The sequence below is a fragment of the Phragmites australis genome, chromosome 14 (assembly GCF_958298935.1).
Source record: "Phragmites australis chromosome 14, lpPhrAust1.1, whole genome shotgun sequence".
Taxonomy (NCBI): Eukaryota; Viridiplantae; Streptophyta; class Magnoliopsida; order Poales; family Poaceae; genus Phragmites; species Phragmites australis.
Genome location: NC_084934.1, coordinates 27700992 through 27719392, shown reverse-complemented (window position 1 = coordinate 27719392; position 18401 = coordinate 27700992). Strand labels below are relative to the sequence as shown.

Below are 18401 nucleotides of genomic sequence, written 5' to 3'. Positions count from 1 at the left end.
CCGATCCGATGATGACTCCGCGCTTTTCTTCAACCTCCCGCTCTCTCTTGCACATCATCTCACCGTGTCAGCCTCCTGCCCTCCACATGCTCGCCCCCGCCTCATGTCCCCCTCCACTCGTCTTTGGCGACGCTTCCGTCGCTGAATTTACCGATGTCACCCGTCACCATGCTCACCAGGCTCTGTTGGGTTGTCTCCGCTTGCCCCCACCCTGCCCCTGCTCATCCGGTCATCCTCCACCGCCTCGCTGCTCACCGAACCACCTTGTCGCCCATCGACCTCCCCCTAAGTTCAACAGAAGATAAATCCCCACCGGAAAGCTGTCGTCGCCAACCCTAGAAAACCACGGTGGGCGTCGCGCGTTCACACATGTTCATATGGTCGCCCGCTCTTACCTCCTAAATTTCAAGCATCAAAAAATTAGGAAGTGTGAAAAAGAAAAGAAGGGAAAGTCGTTTATGTTTCTGCCAACGAAGCAAGCTATGCTCTGAGCAAGCCGTGTCCAGGAAATCATCCTTGCTCGTCACTGCATCTAGCGCAACCACACTAAAGGCTTGTTTGGTTCTTTGGAATTTAATCCCCAATATGAACCTATCCAAGGAGGGATTGAATGGATCCCTCTCATATCACCCAAACCGTGTGGGGAATGAATCCCTTGCTTCCTCCTAATCCGTTTGTTGAAGAATATGTTTGGTTTTAACTGGGATTTTAGCGTGTCATTTCTTAGTTCTTGCTTGATGTCAGATAAGATAAGTAATTGCGTTCTCTTTGACTGTAATATGGAATTTATTCGTTGTTACTTGTGAACTCATTAAGGTACTCATAGCATCCACTACACTGATCTTGAGCAGATGTCTCTCACAGAAAAAAGCTAAGAAATTTTGGTGCCTCAATCTACATGTGAAGAAGCAAATATCAGGGATTTTTTATTTATTTTCAGTTCTCTAGCAAAACATGATTTCTTCACAAATTCCTGCAGGTTAAGTTGTTCGTACAGTTCTAATTATTGTTGTTAGTCAGGAAGTTGTTGGTGTGACATTAGAGAATACTGAAAAAACTCGATGCAACAATGCCGAAGGATAAGACCACTTTTGATGTCTGAACTATGGATCAGCATTCAGCAACATGGTATATCACATTAAAAATCCAAACTTTATGACACATCTCCACCGATTTCTCCAACACAAACACCCCCTACAAACATCAAAAACATATTCTGTACTTCGCAAATCATGCCAGTTTCGCGCCAAATGAACCACCTTGATCTTCCCCTAAATATATCTAGCACTAGTACTATAGTGATAATTTAGGAGGTTGCCGTTGACGATGTTTCTACTATAGGAGAAGCAGCCGCAGGAGGACGTGTCGCTCCCTGATAGATAACGGTGGTGGCTCATGCCTTGAGCCGTTGAATGTTCTCTACGGTGTGCCGCAGCTGCTGTAGGTGCTACGCATGTGCCATGGCACGCCACTCCTCGATGCACTGTTGCACAATGCTCATCCGTCTCATCAGCTTCTCCTCTAGGTTCGACCGCATCTTTTGAATCTTCACATAATGAGCTCATTGCAAAAAAAAAAGTGTGACCAACAATGACTCAGAAAAATGTTCAGATTTGCAACTGATCTTGTGATGTATGTCATGTGTGCAGTCTACCTAGGGCAGTGCAGCATGGAGGGAAAAGTTTCAAACTTTGAACTTGATGTCTATACTAGCTTGCAGCGAATATGCATTGGTAATAGTAGTATATTAGTACCGCAAATCATCATAATATCACCTCAAGCAAATGGCTTATCATATGTTATGGTTAAGAGGATATCATATCGCTTGGCGCTCTAAGATCGAAGTTCTTCACATAGCTTTGAGAATGGTAACCTAAGTTAGGAATTACCAGACTAGTGAAAGAATTTTGATGAGATGTGGCTATGAAAAGGAGAGGGGAGATGTGGCTATGAAAAGGAGAGGGGGTAATATAGAAAGCAATGAATAATCATGCTTCCTAGTTCCCACAATTCTAGACAACTCAGATTAGCCAAGCAACGTGAAGGTGGTGGACAAGTGTTTGCAAAGGATCAAACTCTGTTGGTGGCTGTCGAGGTGAAGAAACAGGAAAATGACAGCTACGATCTAATGATCCCAACCTTCAGTAATTTACAATTATGAAATTTCTTGGTACTTGGAAATTCTGTGTTATTTGTTAGTAAGCTTGAATTCAAACACATAGTTTCTAAAAAATGGTACCAATATGTACTTATACAATGACCATTATAAGTTCACAATGCAAAGTTTGAACTAGATGTAGTATCAAAGCAGATATGTAGATGCATGATTTTAATTTTAGTAATTTTGTTCAGTTTGTTCAATATGTTTCAGACTCAATATATCATCATAGTTAGGCAAGCAGGGTTCAGATATATAGATACAAGATTTCACTGAACACTTGAATACTTGATTTATATTAGTGAATTTATTGGGCAAAGATCACAGGGCTCTTAAAATGGCCACGTATATTTCCAACTTAGAATTGAAGTGATATAGCTATTGAGACTAGTTTTAGCAACTTTCATCATTGAAGCATGGTTAAAAAGTATAAATTTGACTGCAGTTTTGGCACTCTTATGCAGTAAATTGACACTAAAATTTAGATTTACCTAGCCCTTTCTTGATTGTGCTTCAGCTTTGGCACTCTTCAGGGTTAATCCAAGCCTGAATCTTTGCCTCTTCCCTGTGATACCTAAGGATCTTCCACCTCCTCCTTGGATCTCCAGTTAATGAGCATGGTGTCAAACGTGCACCCAGGTCCAGCTTGGCGAGGTGGCAATCCTCCAGCTCCGAGATGTCCAGCCCGTTGTCGCATTGTACGACACCAGCGGGCCCGATCGGCTCGCTGGGGTGTTGTCCCTCGTGGGGGACGTGCTCTTGATCAGCATGTGGCATCTTGAGGTCGTGGAGTTGCCCAACAATGTCATCTCCGTCCCAATGTCCCTCTGGTGGTCGGTGGCGGCCACTGCTTGCACCATTGTGCCCTTCACCAGCGACGGCTCCTCGTTGTATGTGAACCTAGGACGCGAGGAAACCCAAGCACGCGAGAGCAGCGGGGAAGGAAGAGGAGGGCGACGCGATAACCAGCGAGAAGGTGGCCACCAGAGGGGAGACCACCACGTCACCATCGCCTCCCAGTCGCATCGCCACAGTAGCCACCGCAGCACTACCTCCGACTCGCGTCGATGAATTTTTCCACGCCTACAGGCTTGATGATTTTTTTTCTCAGGCCAGAGGGAGGGAGAAACGACTGGGTGAGCCATGTTAGAATTCCGACTAAGCTTAAACGAAGATGCAGAAATTGTTAGACTAAAAAAATCCTCCCCAAACTGATGTGCGGAGATTAGACTGCGACCCTGCCATTTCGAGGCCAATTGAACAAGACCTAAGACCAACCCCAACGGGTTCCCGTCCCGGCCTTCATTCCCGTCGCGATGGGAAAGCGACCTCGACGGGAACGAGAAACGTCGCCCAACGCTTTCCCTTCCCGACACGGCGCGGGACAGGAAAGGAGAGAGCTTCCCTCGGCCGTGGGAACCTCTCTCTGTTCCCTTCGCGCAGAAGGTGAGCGGGGAAGGCTGCGGTCGTTGGCGTCGTGCGCTCGGGCGGAAGACGCAGAGAGGAGGGGCGGAGGCGGCGCGAGCAAGGAGGAGGGCAGCTGAAGGAGGGCGACGTGGTGCTGTCGGGCCAGGTGGAAAGATCCAACGCGCGGGGAGGGAAGCGGTGACGTCCCCGGAGGCGACGAGGCGGCGAGGACTGCAATCGACGAAAGGTACCACTGTTTCCCCATCTTCTAGCTCTGGATCCGGGCGTGGGTAGGTTGAACCATGGATCTGGTGAAAGATTTGGGGTAGGGGATGCATTTGGTTAGTGGGGGCAGAGGTCCTGCGGCGGTGGATGAAGGGGCTGGGGGAACGGGGTACCCGCCCAGGGGTGCGCTGGTGCTGCCGTCGTTGATGGTTTGGCCTCCGGCTCATAGGATTCCCCTCGTGGATGTTGTAGATGGACCCGGCAGCTCTGGCGGCCCTTGTCTCCATGATGCAAGACCATGTGCAGGAGGCCACTGACGCGTTGAAGAAGTTAGCGAACGACAACTTGAGCCCAGAGAGCACCCCGACGGCAGTGGACCTGAACATGGCGCTGCTAGAGGTGGACGCCATTGCCGCCGGTTTGGGTCAGCTAGTATTCCAAGTGGAGGATGCGCTTCGCGGCTCCTCTGTGTCGATGGCTGCTGATTTGCCGGACAGCAGTAGCCTGGCACCGGAAGAAGACCCATGGCTGTCCAGGAACAACGACAGAGACGACATCGTCCTATCGGAATGGAGCACGGATGAGGTGCTTTGTTCCAATACGGAGGAGGGCGTCTCCGTTGAATCGGATAGATCCTGGCGGCTGTAATCGGGTGTCGTGTTTGGTTTCCGATTAGTGAGTTCGTTGTACTCGAGTAGTGCTTGATCCCTCTCCTGCAGCACAGCTAATGTTAGATTTGCACTTGGTCTTGTAGTCGGCTTGCTCTGTGTAATTTCACGTAATTGTGACTGTATGAATGCATAAGCTTGTGTGCCCATTTCAATGAAGAACTGGCATTTGTTTAGGTATCTGGTTGTGGTTCATACCCCATGTGGATATTGGTTTGTATGTGTCCTTGACCTGGAACCATAATATTGGCATTTGGTACATATGTTTTGATACGGTGCATGTCTTGGAACCTCAATTAGGTCAGTTGGGTAATAAGTTTTAATGTTCTGCAAGCATATTTTCGACATTTGGGTACTGTCGTATACATATGCAATTTAGGGTAAAATGGCAGCTGTGTTTAGAAATATGAAGTGGTGGAACACATTTCTTGTTGGTTACAATTGCCACATGTGTTACAAATGTGAAGTGCTGGCACTATGAAATGTGCATTTTGGTTTCATTTTTGCAGTACGACATTTGGTTGTTTTCATTCCAGTAACCTGCTACCATCCCATGTTAGATTTACCATTAGTGTCAATTGCTTCCTAGTTAGTATTGTAATGGGTCATGCTTCGATTGTATGATGTATGCAAGTATATATTTCCTCCAATGATGGTGTACATATTCTGCTCTTTGCCTTAACATATAATGCATGTTATCACTGAATTGAAGGGGCGGTATGGATCCATTTTATGAGACTATACTTCAGGACGGTTTCGACCGTATGACGTGGTCGGGGCAGGAGATGGGGACCCAGGGTGGCTCATCTGACGTACCACAGCCTGACCTGTCACAGTTTGGTGTATCCGGGACTTCAGTTGGAAATTCGGAGGTAGGCCAATTCAGCGTGGGCAGCGAGGATAAGGGTCGGAAGAAGGTTACCTCAAAGAAGAAGAAAAAGGTCGAGCCAAAAACTGATCGAACCAAGTGGACAGACGAGGAAGATGAGTTGCTAGTGTCGGCTTGGCTAAATGTGAGCCAGGATCCGGTTCTTGGGATAGATCAGTCGAAAGAGACTTATTGGGGACGAATCGCCAAGTACTTCAACACATATAGGAAGCCCAGCATGATGACAAGGTCCGACAAGGCTCTGATCAACCACATGAAGCTCATCATGGATGCGGTTAGCAAATTCACCGTTCATTATAGGAAGGTAGAGCAGCTGAATCCTAGCGGCACCAACAAGCGTGACAAGGTAACCATGGTTCGAGCTTTAGTTTTTCATGTTCATGTACCATGAATGAGGGGGACAAACTGAATAAGTTTTTTTGCAGATGGCTCGAGCATGCACGGCATCTAAAGCAATTGAGGGCAAGTCGTTTGCCTACACTCATTGTTGGGTGATGCTTGCCGACCACCCTAAATGGCATGCACACGAATCGGCGAAGGCACAGAAGCTACAGGATGTTGTGGACACATAGTGTAGCCAAGCTGAGTGAAACGAAGTGCCGAATGACACGGTCTCGAATGCGTCGATGGAGCTTCCACGTCCTATTGGCTGTGACGCAGCCAAAGCGGCCTGGGCACGCAAATCACCGTCCACCTCCTCATTGCCAACCGTATACGGAGGTATGTATGAACGACACATTGCTGATCTCACCGAAACAAAGAAGGTTATGGTCGAGTTGAAGAAGGAGCAGATCGAGGTGATGCGGCTGCAGGCGTCGATCCGAGTGAATGATCAAGATGAACGAATTATGAAGGTGGACTTGCACATTGTTAGCAGGCTTCTACGTGAGTACTACAGGAAGAGGCAAGAAGACATTTTGGCACGATGGAAGCTCGTAGAGGATAACCCGTAGCCCACTTCATTTCTGTTTCTACGGATGTGCTTGTCATTCAAAAGAACAGCTTATTTATTTGTTTCCTGCGTATATCTTATTCGAAACATGATTTCCATTGTGAGGTAGTTGACCTTAAACTCTGGATTGTAATATTTGTGTGAGACATAATGGTACCTTACTTTTGAAACATGGATTATTGCATGAACGATACCACATGGATTGCAAGCATGCACTATTATACATTGGTCTGCAAGCATGAACGATTGTACATGGACTGCAACCATGAACGATTCTATATGGATTGATGCATGAACGATACTACATGGGCCGAATAGCGCGGGGCACAATACAAAGGTAGCACGATACATATTACGTGTAGTACCATCAAAACATAAGGTACCTTAGGGGATAAAAACCATCATACATGCTACAAACTAAACAATACAATACTTCACTGGTACATAGCTACTGTGTCCCATGTAGACTCCAGAGGTGCTCAACAAGGTCTTCACGCAATTGGTGGTGCATTGCACGGTTCCTGATAGCTTGAGTGGCTTCGACATAATGCAGGATTCCTTGGTTTGGATCTCGATGCACTGTCGTTGTCTCCCTCATAAAGTCGAACACCTGCTCCGTTGAAGCGCTGTTATTTTCGTCCTCAATTATCATGTTGTGCATAATGACACATGCTGTCATTATATTCTGCAGTGTGTTTTGATCCCAAACTCTAGCAGGTCCTCGGACTATGGCAAACCTCGACTGCAAGACACCAAATGCACGTTCAACATCCTTGCGGACAGATGCTTGCATGACGGAGAAATGGACGCTCTTGTTGCCTCTTGGTGCTGGAATTGCCTTCACTATGGTCGTCCATTCGGGGTAAATGCCGTCGCCGAGGTAGTACCCCATGTCATACCTGTTACCATTAACGGTGTACGACACGTTTGGCGCAGTCCCATCGGTAAGCCTGGTAAATATGTTAGACCGGTGCAAAACATTTATATCGTTCAGACTACCAGGCATCCCAAAGAAAGCATGCCAAATCCATAAATCGTACGACGCAACCGCCTCCAAAACTATGGAAGGCTTGCGAGTATGGCCCGTATAAGCGCCATGCCACGCTTTCGGACAGTTCTTCCATACCCAATGCGTGCAGTCGATGCTCCCCAGCATCCCGGGGAACCCTCGCCGCTCGCCTTCAGCCAAGAGGCGAGCAGTATCCTCTGCAGTGGGAGCCCGGAGATATTCATCAGAGAAAAGCACGACAATAGCCTGGAAAAACTTCCTCAAGGCCAGCATCACGATGCTGGCCCCGATCTGCACATACTCATCAACTGCGTCGGAACTGACTCCGTACTCTAGTTGACGTATTGCCGCAGTCATTTTTTGTAGGGGGCTTAGGCCGAGCTTCCCGGTTGCATCCCTCCTCTGCCAAAACCATGGGTCATGCTGCTCCACAGCGGCCGCAATTCTCAAGAACAATCGACGAGTCATCCGAAACCTGGTACGATAAACATTCGTTATTATGGGACGCTACATGTATATGTGGTGCATTTCGAATATGACCTTACCTTCGCCGAAACAGTGCATCACCATACACAGGGTTGTTGGCGAAGTAGTCCCTGTACAGCCTAGCAGCACCTTCGCAGTGGCCACGGTCTATGACCGCATGGCCCGGGACGGAGCCACGCTGACGACTCTGACCCTCGGATGCAGCCTGTTCCTCCTCGATGGCGACAAGCAAAAGCAGTTCATCCTCTTCGTCACTCGAATCCGAGAAAAACATTAGCATTCCTTCCGAATCTAAAGAGTTCATTGTCTATATGAAAGATGCGGAAGAAGTGTGCCTCTCACTTCTGGAGGCCGGCCCCTTTAATAGTGAGTCGAAGCTTCGCATGCAAGCCACCCGTGATTAGCTTCCCCGGCAAGGAAGACTATTGGACCACAATTCCTTTCACAGGAAGCCTTGTACGCATGAATCAATCTCCCATGTGCTGCATGCGACCCATGACAACATTCATGTACACGACGGTACGGCCAAAACGCTATCAGTATTGACAGGTCTTTCATCTTCGAAACTAATTTTTTGCGCTGGTCGGCGTACAAATGTAATGTACGCCGTACAAGTACCACATATACGCACCGTATCTTAAAAAAAGGTTGTGGTTAAAAGAATGATACAATATTGAAAGTCTGTTGGGGAAGAGAACGGGGAAGGGAATGTTGTTGGAGTGCAGGAACCTGAAGGGAATGAATATGGGAAGGGAATCCCGCCGTGAAGGGATTTTAAAGTGGGAAGGGAAGAAAATTGTTGGGGTTGGTCTAAGACTACTTCCAACTGTTTTCCTTCAGGGACGAAAATCCCGTTGTGAATGGATTTTCGTTCCCTTCAGCGTTCCAACGGTTTCCTTTCACGGTTCTCGTCACGAAGTGATTCTCAATGTCATTTTCTTCAGAACGGAATTCTCTCCTTTCTCCTCACGATTTTACTTGAAGTGGAACTGTTGGATATGAGAGAAAATAAAAGAAATGAGTACAGGGAAGAGAATCGAGAAGAGTATGAAATGAAGGGAATATAGTTAGAGATAGTCTAAAGGAAAGAAAAAGCGTAGAAAGAAAGCTTTGCGCATATTCTTCTGGAGGGAAAGAAAAGAGAGATGCTTCCTACAAGTCGAAAAGGCGTAGCCTACCCGCACAAGATTCGTCGATCATTACGTGCACCATGGACGGACGGACGGACGGGAAGATCAGCTTCACGTGAATTCTTCTCGGGTAGTTTCTTATCTTGCTTTCTCAAAGGCTTTGTTTTTTTTTTTTTTTTGAATTGTTCGGAGAGGTGTCGTTGAACACTACTGCTGAATCGAACTGGGAATGCGTGGGATAGAAACACGTGTGCTCTTTGCCATTGAGCGTGCGTGATCAGCCGTGTGAGCTGCAGCGAAAGCAATCGAAACCGTATCGCAGATGTTATCTTCTCGCTATTCCGTTCCAGAGTAGACCAGGCGCTAGAGCGACGTCACCAGATCACCTAACTGCCCAAGCCGTGTGGCACGGGGACATGCCGTTGCCGCGCGCGTGGGCCGGTGGCGGGCAGCCCCTGCCCGATCCGCGTACGAGCCAATGGCGCCGCCGCGCAGCGACACCGTGCGGTGCCGTGCCGTGCCGTGCCGGCCGCGTCAGCGCGTCACTCGCCACCGCTTTGCTGCGCGCGCACAAACGGCGTCTCCTGCAGGTGCTCCCTCGTTCCCGTGCCGTTGCGTCGCCGCTGTCGACCACTGACCACTCGTTGTTTGAGAGCACTATGTTGGGTTTGGTTGGGAGAATATTTTTAGATACGAGATGACTATTTAGTGTTTGATTGGATGGCATGTTGCATACGCTATTTATTTAAAGAAATATTTTTCTTAAATGTTGGATGAGTATATTTGTTAAAAACTATAGAGTTATCCATATTCTAAATAAGTTTTATCTTTGTTCATATGATATATTCTGATTGATCAAAGTGAATGTACTTTTTCGTTAACATGTTTTAAATATTATTATCTCTTAAATCGTTTATCTGATTTGGGATCTAATTATACTATTGTATTTATTACCATTAAATCAACAAAATAAGATATCGTATTATTATATTTGGATGAAAAACTAAATATATGATAAGCGGATCGTATAAATTTTGGCTAATCACATCTAAATTATATCCGTCCAATCAAACAATAAATTATATCGTTCTATCTATACTACCAAATAAAAAAATTAAATCACTCTATCCAATAAAATATAGATAAACATATCCCATTTAACCATATAATCCAACCAAACGCACTTTATGGCGCTGTAAAGAGTTGCACTTGGCAGTTGCACGGGAACTCTCGCACCTTTCCGACCAATCCCCAACTTTACTTTTTTGAAAAAAAAAATCGTCCACGACTTTTCATTTTTGAAAACTTTTGTAAACAAACTTTTTTATCAAAACTTTTGAGAAAAAAAGTTCAACTCAAATTATTGATAATTTTTTAGAAAAAAATTAGTTTAAAAAAATTGAAAAAAAAGAGTTTTAGCTCAAAACTTTTGAGAAAAAAAATACCACGATTTGGACCCCGTGGGCTGCCGTGGCCATCACGCGCTTGTGGGCCGGCTCGCGCGTGAGCGAGCTTTTTCGCAGTTTGCACCCCATGTTTTCCAGTCCCACCCCTGCCATTCCATTATCGGAAGAAGGTCGGAAATCAACGTTCAGATTTAGCAGTTGTGCACGCAGCCCCTGTCACACAGTTTCCTCTTACTCTTTTCGTCACGAGCATGTCATAGTGTTGTCCTGTATCAGATGAACAGAGTTGGTGCTTGCGTGAAAAATCTGAACAGCAATGCCATCACACGAATTTCGTATAGCTGCTTGTCATTTGGCGCTCAACACAAGCTGACACTGTAAAGCAGTTGCTCTGTTCCTCGTCCAGCATCATCATCAGAGAGGATAACCCGCGCACCACCACTCTCTTTCCCAAGACCCAGTCTACATACACCCACCCACAAGTGACCCCACAACCAGTATCCTAGCAACAGCTCTCACCCGAACACCGATTCCACGCACGGACGCACCAAACCACCATATCCACAAGTCCATGCACGAGCTCCTAAACCACCCGAATGGCCAAACCGCCCGGCCTCTTCCCGCCACTCGCTGCAAGTGCAAGTGCAAGCTCCATGCACGTCCACGTCTCCCACCTCCTCCCCGCGCCGCCCAAGCCCCACCACCATGCTCCGCTTCGCTTCACCGTGGCCGCCTCCGCCGCGACGCCGTCGGTGAGCCCCACGGCCGCCACTCGCAAGGCCGTCATTGTCGGCGGCGGGCTCGCGGGCCTCGCCGCGGCGACTCACCTGACCTCGCTTTCCGTGCCGTTCACGCTTGTGGAGGCCTCGGACCGCCTCGGCGGCCGCGTCGCCACCGACGAGGTCGATGGGTACCGCCTGGACCGGGGCTTCCAGATCTTCCTCACCGCGTACCCGGAGTGCCGACGCCTCCTCGACTTCCCGGCGCTGCGGCTCCGGCCGTTCTACCCTGGCGCGCTCGTGTTCGTCGCCGCCGGAGAGCCGTTCTACCTGCTCTCCGACCCGTTCCGTCTCCCCCTGCGTTCCCTCTCCGCGGTGTTCTCCCCCGTCGGCACTCTGTCCGACAAGATCCTCGTCGGCCTCACCCGGCTCCGCGCGGCCGCCACCCCGGACGACGTCATCCTCTCGTCGCCGGAGACGACTACGGCGAGGCACCTGCAGGGGCTCGGATTCACGCCGTCCATCGTGGAGCGGTTCCTGCGGCCGTTCCTCGCCGGGATATTCTTCGACCCGGCCCTCGACACGTCGTCCCGCCTCTTCGAGCTCGTGTTCAAGCGCCTCGCCCTCGGAGACAACGCGCTGCCGGAGGACGGCATTGGCGCCATCGCGTCGCAGTTCGCGGCCCGTCTCCCTGCGGGATCCGTCCGCCTCAACACCCGCGCCGCCGCCATCGACCAGTCCGGCGTGACGCTTGACACCGGCGAAATCATCCGCAGCGAGCTAGGCGTCATCGTCGCCGTCGAGCAGCCGGAGGCCGAGAAGATCCTGCCGCAGCTATCGAATACAGAAAAATCCAAGAACTCCGAGAGGAGCACCGTCTGCCTCTACTTCTCCACGGACCGGGCGCCGGTACAAGACCCCATCCTGCTCCTCAACGGGTCCGGCAAGGGCATCGTGAATAACATGTTCTTCGCCACCAACGTGGCACCGTCGTACGCGCCGGCGGGGAAGGTGCTGGTGTCCGTGTCCCTCGTCGGCTCGTTCGCGGACCGGGAGGACGCCGAGCTGGCCGACGAGGTGGTCCGGGAGCTCGGCGGGTGGTTCGGAGCCGGAGAGGTCGCGTCCTGGACGCATCTGAGGACGTATCGCATCGGGTTCGCGCAACCGGACCAGACGCCGCCCACGACGCCGGCGGGGAGGGACCCGAGGATCGGCGGCGGCGTGTAAGTGTGCGGGGACCACTGGTGCTCTGCGACCTTCGACGGTGCGCTGGTGTCAGGGAGGAGGGCGGCCGAGGCTCTGGTCAAGGACAGGGGACTGTCCTAGCAAGGCCGCGCGCGCGTTGGTTTACGCATCAAGTTACACCTTGATCGAGTGAGCTGGCCTGGGGATCTCATTTTTTTTAGTGACAAGCACATCTTTATCTTTTTGTAAATTTTGACTTGTATATTCCTTTTCCAAATTCCAGTCACATTCAGTAGAAGAATGAGTGAAGATTTGCCGAGGACGTTCCCATCTCAACAAAACGGTGTTATCCCCATAACATCTCGTCATTTCTTTTTGAGAGGATAACATTTCGTTTCGACTAAATTGCGATGGGTGTTAGAACTGAATGAAATCCACCTCTCTAGATAAATTGGTAAATTATGGGAGCTGGCTTAGGATGTACATCCATCTCTACCATACACCAACTTGCTTAGGATTAAAAGATATTGTTATTGTTTTTAGGTCTTAAACGTCTCTCATAAACTGCTCAAAACAATATTAGGAGTATGAGGCCGCGCCGTCCCGGCGGCCTCCGAGCATATCCACATTAACCTCTTTTAGCTGGTCTGTTAGATATACTTTGTATGATTCGAATGAAGCCCCTGTTCATTGCCACTGAGCTCAGCGGCATGTATTTCATATCGTTCTTCCATCAATGGAAACGTTTAGACCAATATGGCCATAGTTTCGGTTGTTAATATAAATTAAGTGTTATGTCAAGTCTAACACATTTCATGAGTCCTCAAATACTACGATGATGGAGTTTTGGTTAGAGAATATACATGATCTTTAAGGTTTTGTGCTATACCAGTTAGGTCACTCGTAGCGAAGCGCAGGTATCAATGGCTAGTCTTATATTATTATTTTAAAGAAGAACAATATTACATCATCTACATATGTGAAGAAATGGAATCATGGTTATTTTAGGAAGAAGTTCATTTAACCTTCCTTAATTTTTGCTCCAGTCCAATCCCCTCTCCCCAACCAAGATATGCAGGCCCCCTCAACTATTGAAACCGGATTTTCCCTCTTGAACTGTTTAGACCCCAGTTTTGTTTGAGTTGCACACATGTAAGCCTGCCCATGTCAACAATTATTGATGATTGGTGAAGTTGATTATGCAAATATTTATTGACTGTGCACATCGAAGAAAAGACACATGAGATTTTATACAAGTTCAAGCTTCTTTCATGATAACAACCATGTGCATTGTTTTATCTTACTTAATCTAGGGAAAAGATAATTATAATGAGAGTTTATCTATATCTAATCCTAAGAAATCCGACAAATTCTCTCGCGTTCTAAATCCTGAAGCCCTTGTCCTACGAATCTCGTCATAGTATGACTCTATTGTGGATCTCAATAGATTATCTCTATTCCTATTTATTATCTGGCTTCTTGCTTGGAATCCCTTGCCCCCTCTGGACGTATCCAATCCCCTCATCATATAGTCAAGTAGAGGAAGCATAACATGCTCATAATATCTGAGCGTAACTTTTTTGGGTTGTGTTACTTTCAAATGTCTAGAAGACTTTTTCCTAATCTAGAGATAGTTTCTATATAGAACATGATGGGCTGCCTAGAACATCGACACGCGCCTTACTTACCACGTGACAGTTGTGAAGCCTACCGTAACAGGTTAAGAACACATGTATGATAGATACTCGTTCTATAGATATAATGTATTTATATTAAATATATATAATTATTTATTTGTCATCAACAAGTTTCTTTTTTATCTCTTCTTCCTTCTTCCATTCTTGTTCCTTTTGTTTGTGAGTGCTTATCTTTCCCGTCTTGCTTTGGCTCCCTCGTCACTCATTCTCTCTCTCTCACCTCTCACATGCCTACAATGGCTCTATCTCTCTCCTCTCAGGCTCTCATCACTGTAGCCCATATCTGGCAAGAGCCATAGGCGAGAGGCAGCCGATGAAGTCCACCGGTGAGAGGCCGCCAATGACGTCCACCAGGGAGCATCGAAGGTGGTGGCAGTTTGACGTGAGAGACACGAGGTGTATCGCGGGTTAGTACCTCAATGATTCCAAGTTGTACCGGTCGATAGAAGTGTGAACAATACTTGTGATGTGCATGTATTTATGATGAATTCAAGAACACATGGGTTATTTAGGTTCAGATCTCCCATAGGATAACAATCATACGTTATGTGTATTTTATTATCAATGTTTGTGAACTGATTATCGATCAATCATCTTTCATGCTAGACCCGTTCTCCTCTTTATATACAAGAGAACAAGAAATTACAAGTGAGCTCTTTTTTCACTAACACGTACTTTAGCTAAACCTTTCACCCCTAGGCTATTAAAATGGGCTGCGCATGTGCCCCCTTTTTGCTTAAATGAAGCTGTCGAGCCCATCCCATCCGCTGGACACCTCTATACCTACCTCACCCTGGTCTAGGGATGGCAATTTATCCTAATTACCCATTTACCCGTGGCTAAATACCCGAATAGGGTAGGATATGGGTAGCAAATGGTACCCATGGGTATGTTCATAGGTAAAAAATACTATCTGACAGGTAAATAAGTACATGTATGGGTAAGGCATACCCATATCCGTCATATAAATATCTCACCTCTACACCATAATATTCTACATCATATAAATACCCTACCCCGATCCACCCCTACCGTACCGCCGCTGCCCCGTGTCACACCACCCCAGTCCATCCCGTGCCTCCCCGCATCGCCTCGCCCCGCCTAAGCCCACCCCACTGTCCTGTCTCGCCGCCATCGCTGCAACGCCGCCCTGTCACGCCACATCGCCGCGCGCGCCCCATGGGTAAACGGGTATATCCTTTGCTAATGGGTATACACAGGTAACAGGTTTAGGACCAGCTGTTCACCCGCGGGCGTTCGTGGATATACCTACGGGTGGGTAAAAAAAAATCGGTGGGTACAGGTATGAGTGAGCACTACCCATACCCGCCGTACCTGATTGACATCCCTACCCTGATCAACCGGTCTGCTCTGTTCCATTAACGGTCTCGTACGCGCGCCGGTGAAGTAGTCTGACATGCCCGCGAGCCCTTCTCGTAACATTTAATGCTACGACCTAACCGCTGAGGAGGAATGTCTAAGGATGTAAAACACTTGAGTAAAAAATATTTAATGAGAATAGATTGGTTTGGTGAGTACATATCCTGCAACTAGTGACAGCTGGTCGTGGGAATCCCTTATGTGATAAGGATCCTAATTGTGAAGGTGCAGATTGGTCACGCGGTGAGACCCTAATAGAGAAAAAAAAAATCTTCTATCAACTAGTATTAGCTAGTGTGAATCCTCATAATAGAGAACTCCTATTATATACACCGACAAAGTGGTTTTTCAATTTGGCTGCGACACGCAGCGGGACTCACACCATGATAGGCAATGCTTCGGAGGGGGCGTGTGGTGGCTCCTAATGGGGATGCACAATGGCTTTGGCTACATTTTGTGGGGGCGCAGCCACATCTGGCCACGTGGGTGGTACCCTTGCCAGTCGATGAAGACACCACATCTAAAGCTTTGTCCAGCATGTAACGGGAGCGGAGCACCTCATTGCACTGTTGCACCTCCTTCAACCGCAATGCAATACCTCCTTCCCCTCTGCCGTTGCCTCATCATCTCCATCTCCGTAGCAATGGTGCGTGCCTAGGGATCCAACAGCAATGTGTACAAGTTCATGGGTGGAAGACGTGTGGCACCCTCGGCGTGTACATGATCTGTGGCCATGGCTCTAGCTTGTCTTCCTAAGAATCCCTCTCTATTCCATTGATATTATTGACATGTGGTTCCACAGCTAACATGGAGCGACGTTACCAGCTTGGACAAACCGACTTGTGTCCAGCTCAGACAAAATTGGGTAGAAACTACCAGAGGGAGGGAAAAAAAATATAGTTTCAATAGTTAAGGGTAGGTTTAGTTTGCTGCATTCGAGTCTACATATACGAGAAACTTACATCCTCTTATGCATTTCCGTATAGAAGTTTGTTTAATTGTCTGTATGACTGATACAACTTGTATGAGTTATCTTAACTATACGATATGTTCAAATCAAGTTTCACTCGCATCTAGACTGGACATATGCAGGCTATATGAGTTACAATATCAATAGGACCAACTCCTCAGTCTCAGATCATAAAATCATTGTATCTGCTTATGCAGACAACCAAATAACTTCACAATTTTACTATATATATCATTACATCAGCTCATCCAACCAACTAAACACTTTTATCAAGAATTATATAGCTCCCCAGTTTATTCCACTCAACCTGGCTATATGATACAACATCTCTTTTGCAACTAAGCACATCCTAAGTGAGCCTGCATATTTGATTGTGCGGTTGAGGAAGGCAAATCAGAATCCCAAATGAACTTCTTTTTTATTCAGATATTATTGCTCCTTCAACTATCAAATTGGATATTTCCCATACCAATTTTGAGCCAACCCATGTGACTCGTACAGTCACACGTGGTTGTAGGACCCACCCGTTAGCCTCTCTTGTTCTTTGTCCTTTTTCTCTTCTCCGAGTCCGTCCATCAAACTCCAGGCTGCCATTTCTTGGTCCTCTTCGTTGTCCTCCTAGCTCCATCCTACCGCGCATGGTTGTTAGAACTATTTTACATGTTTATCAGATCTTAAATATTGAATATTTGAGAATAATAAAATCAGATATATCTAAATATTATCCAAGTCTATCTTCTAAGCTCCTATTTTTTTTATACAGAGTTAGATGTAGATGATTTTTATACGAAAATTATAGTCCTTGATAAGACCTACAAATTTTTAAATTATATTTTTTTATTTAAAGTTATTAATATATTTAAATAATTAATAAAAATTTTATCTAACATATTAGATACTCGTAACTTCTTTGATATCACTTTAACATAATTTTTTCATAGAAGTATATTACTGATTGCTTATTGGAATTTTAATGTAGTTTAGTTTTGGATACGTAGAATTGTATATATATATATATATCTATTCTACATCGTTCTTGTTCGACTCTTATTTGTATAAACAAATTACACCGTACTCCATCCTTTGCAAGGCCGCGTCCGCGAGTTCATGACCCAAAGTAACTGATCCTCATGTCCCCGAACTCGGCTGGCGCGAGTGCCCCTGTGCTCGTCCTCCCCGGGATCAGCTGTGCAGTACTGCAGACGTCCCTGCAAGCAATTGCCATGGGCGTGATGCAATCTGATGCGGTTGGTGGGCTAGGTGCAAGATTGGTCTGCATGCTTTGAATAGAATGCAATGATGAGACCGAACGAGTTTGAGGCAGTACAGATCAACGAGCTCAGATTGATTGTTCGGTGCTGCTCAGACTGACAGTGGGGCCCACTGCCACATATGAGCCACGTAAGATAGAATCAGGTTAAAACCGTAGGGGAAGGAAAGCATCCGATTTGAATAGTCGAGCGAGCAATAATATTTAGTTTTACGGTTTAGAAAGAAAAATCAGACTGGAACAAAATTTAGAGAAAATCGACAATTCGTCATCGAATAACTACTGATTCTACAATCCGCCATCGAATAAATTCTATTTACTTCTATACCATCGAATAAATATTTCAGTTCCTTGTATGCCATCGGCTTCCGATACTACCCTCCGCTGCACTGTTCATGAACAGTATGAACAGTACCCGTGAATAAAATAAATCACAAAAAATATGTCGATTTTTGTGCACGCTCTATAATTCATAATCAATCCGTTTTAACTGTATTCACTAAAAATACTATATAGAATTCAAACTAAAATTCTTCAAAATGTACTACTTTTGTAACTTCTTGCAATTTTTAAGCCTCATAAAAATTTACAAAAAATCTGAGAAAATTTACTAATATTCCTCTAATGTGATGTAATAATTTCTAAAATTATCTCCCACGGTGAAAAAATTAGTTCTTTGTAATGCACAGTATTACAAAAGTAGCTCATTTTGAGAAATTTTAGTTTGAATTTTACACAGTATTTTTAGATGAATACAGTTAAAATGGGTTGATTATGAATTATAGAGCGTGCAAAAAATCAACATATTTTTTGTGACTTTTTTTATTCTTAGGTACGGTTCATAAACAGT

General features: G+C 46.4%; 2 protein-coding genes across 2 annotated transcripts; one reads left to right on the top strand and one right to left on the bottom strand.

Annotated features, from left to right (window-relative positions):
- Positions 1 to 6747: 6747 nt before the first annotated feature.
- LOC133890390 (uncharacterized) lies at positions 6748 to 8074 on the bottom strand. The gene is made up of 2 exons (XM_062330776.1): positions 7854 to 8074; positions 6748 to 7783 (listed from the first exon to the last, which is right to left on the bottom strand). Exons 1-2 carry the CDS (start codon positions 8072 to 8074, stop codon positions 6748 to 6750), a joined length of 1257 nt encoding a protein of 418 aa, XP_062186760.1.
- Positions 8075 to 10696: 2622 nt separating this feature from the next.
- Positions 10697 to 12599, top strand: LOC133891663 (uncharacterized). The gene is given in 1 exon segment (XM_062332396.1): positions 10697 to 12599. A coding segment is annotated over 1 exon segment (1449 nt). The 5' UTR covers positions 10697 to 10926; the 3' UTR covers positions 12376 to 12599.
- The last annotated feature ends 5802 nt before the right edge of the window (positions 12600 to 18401 follow it).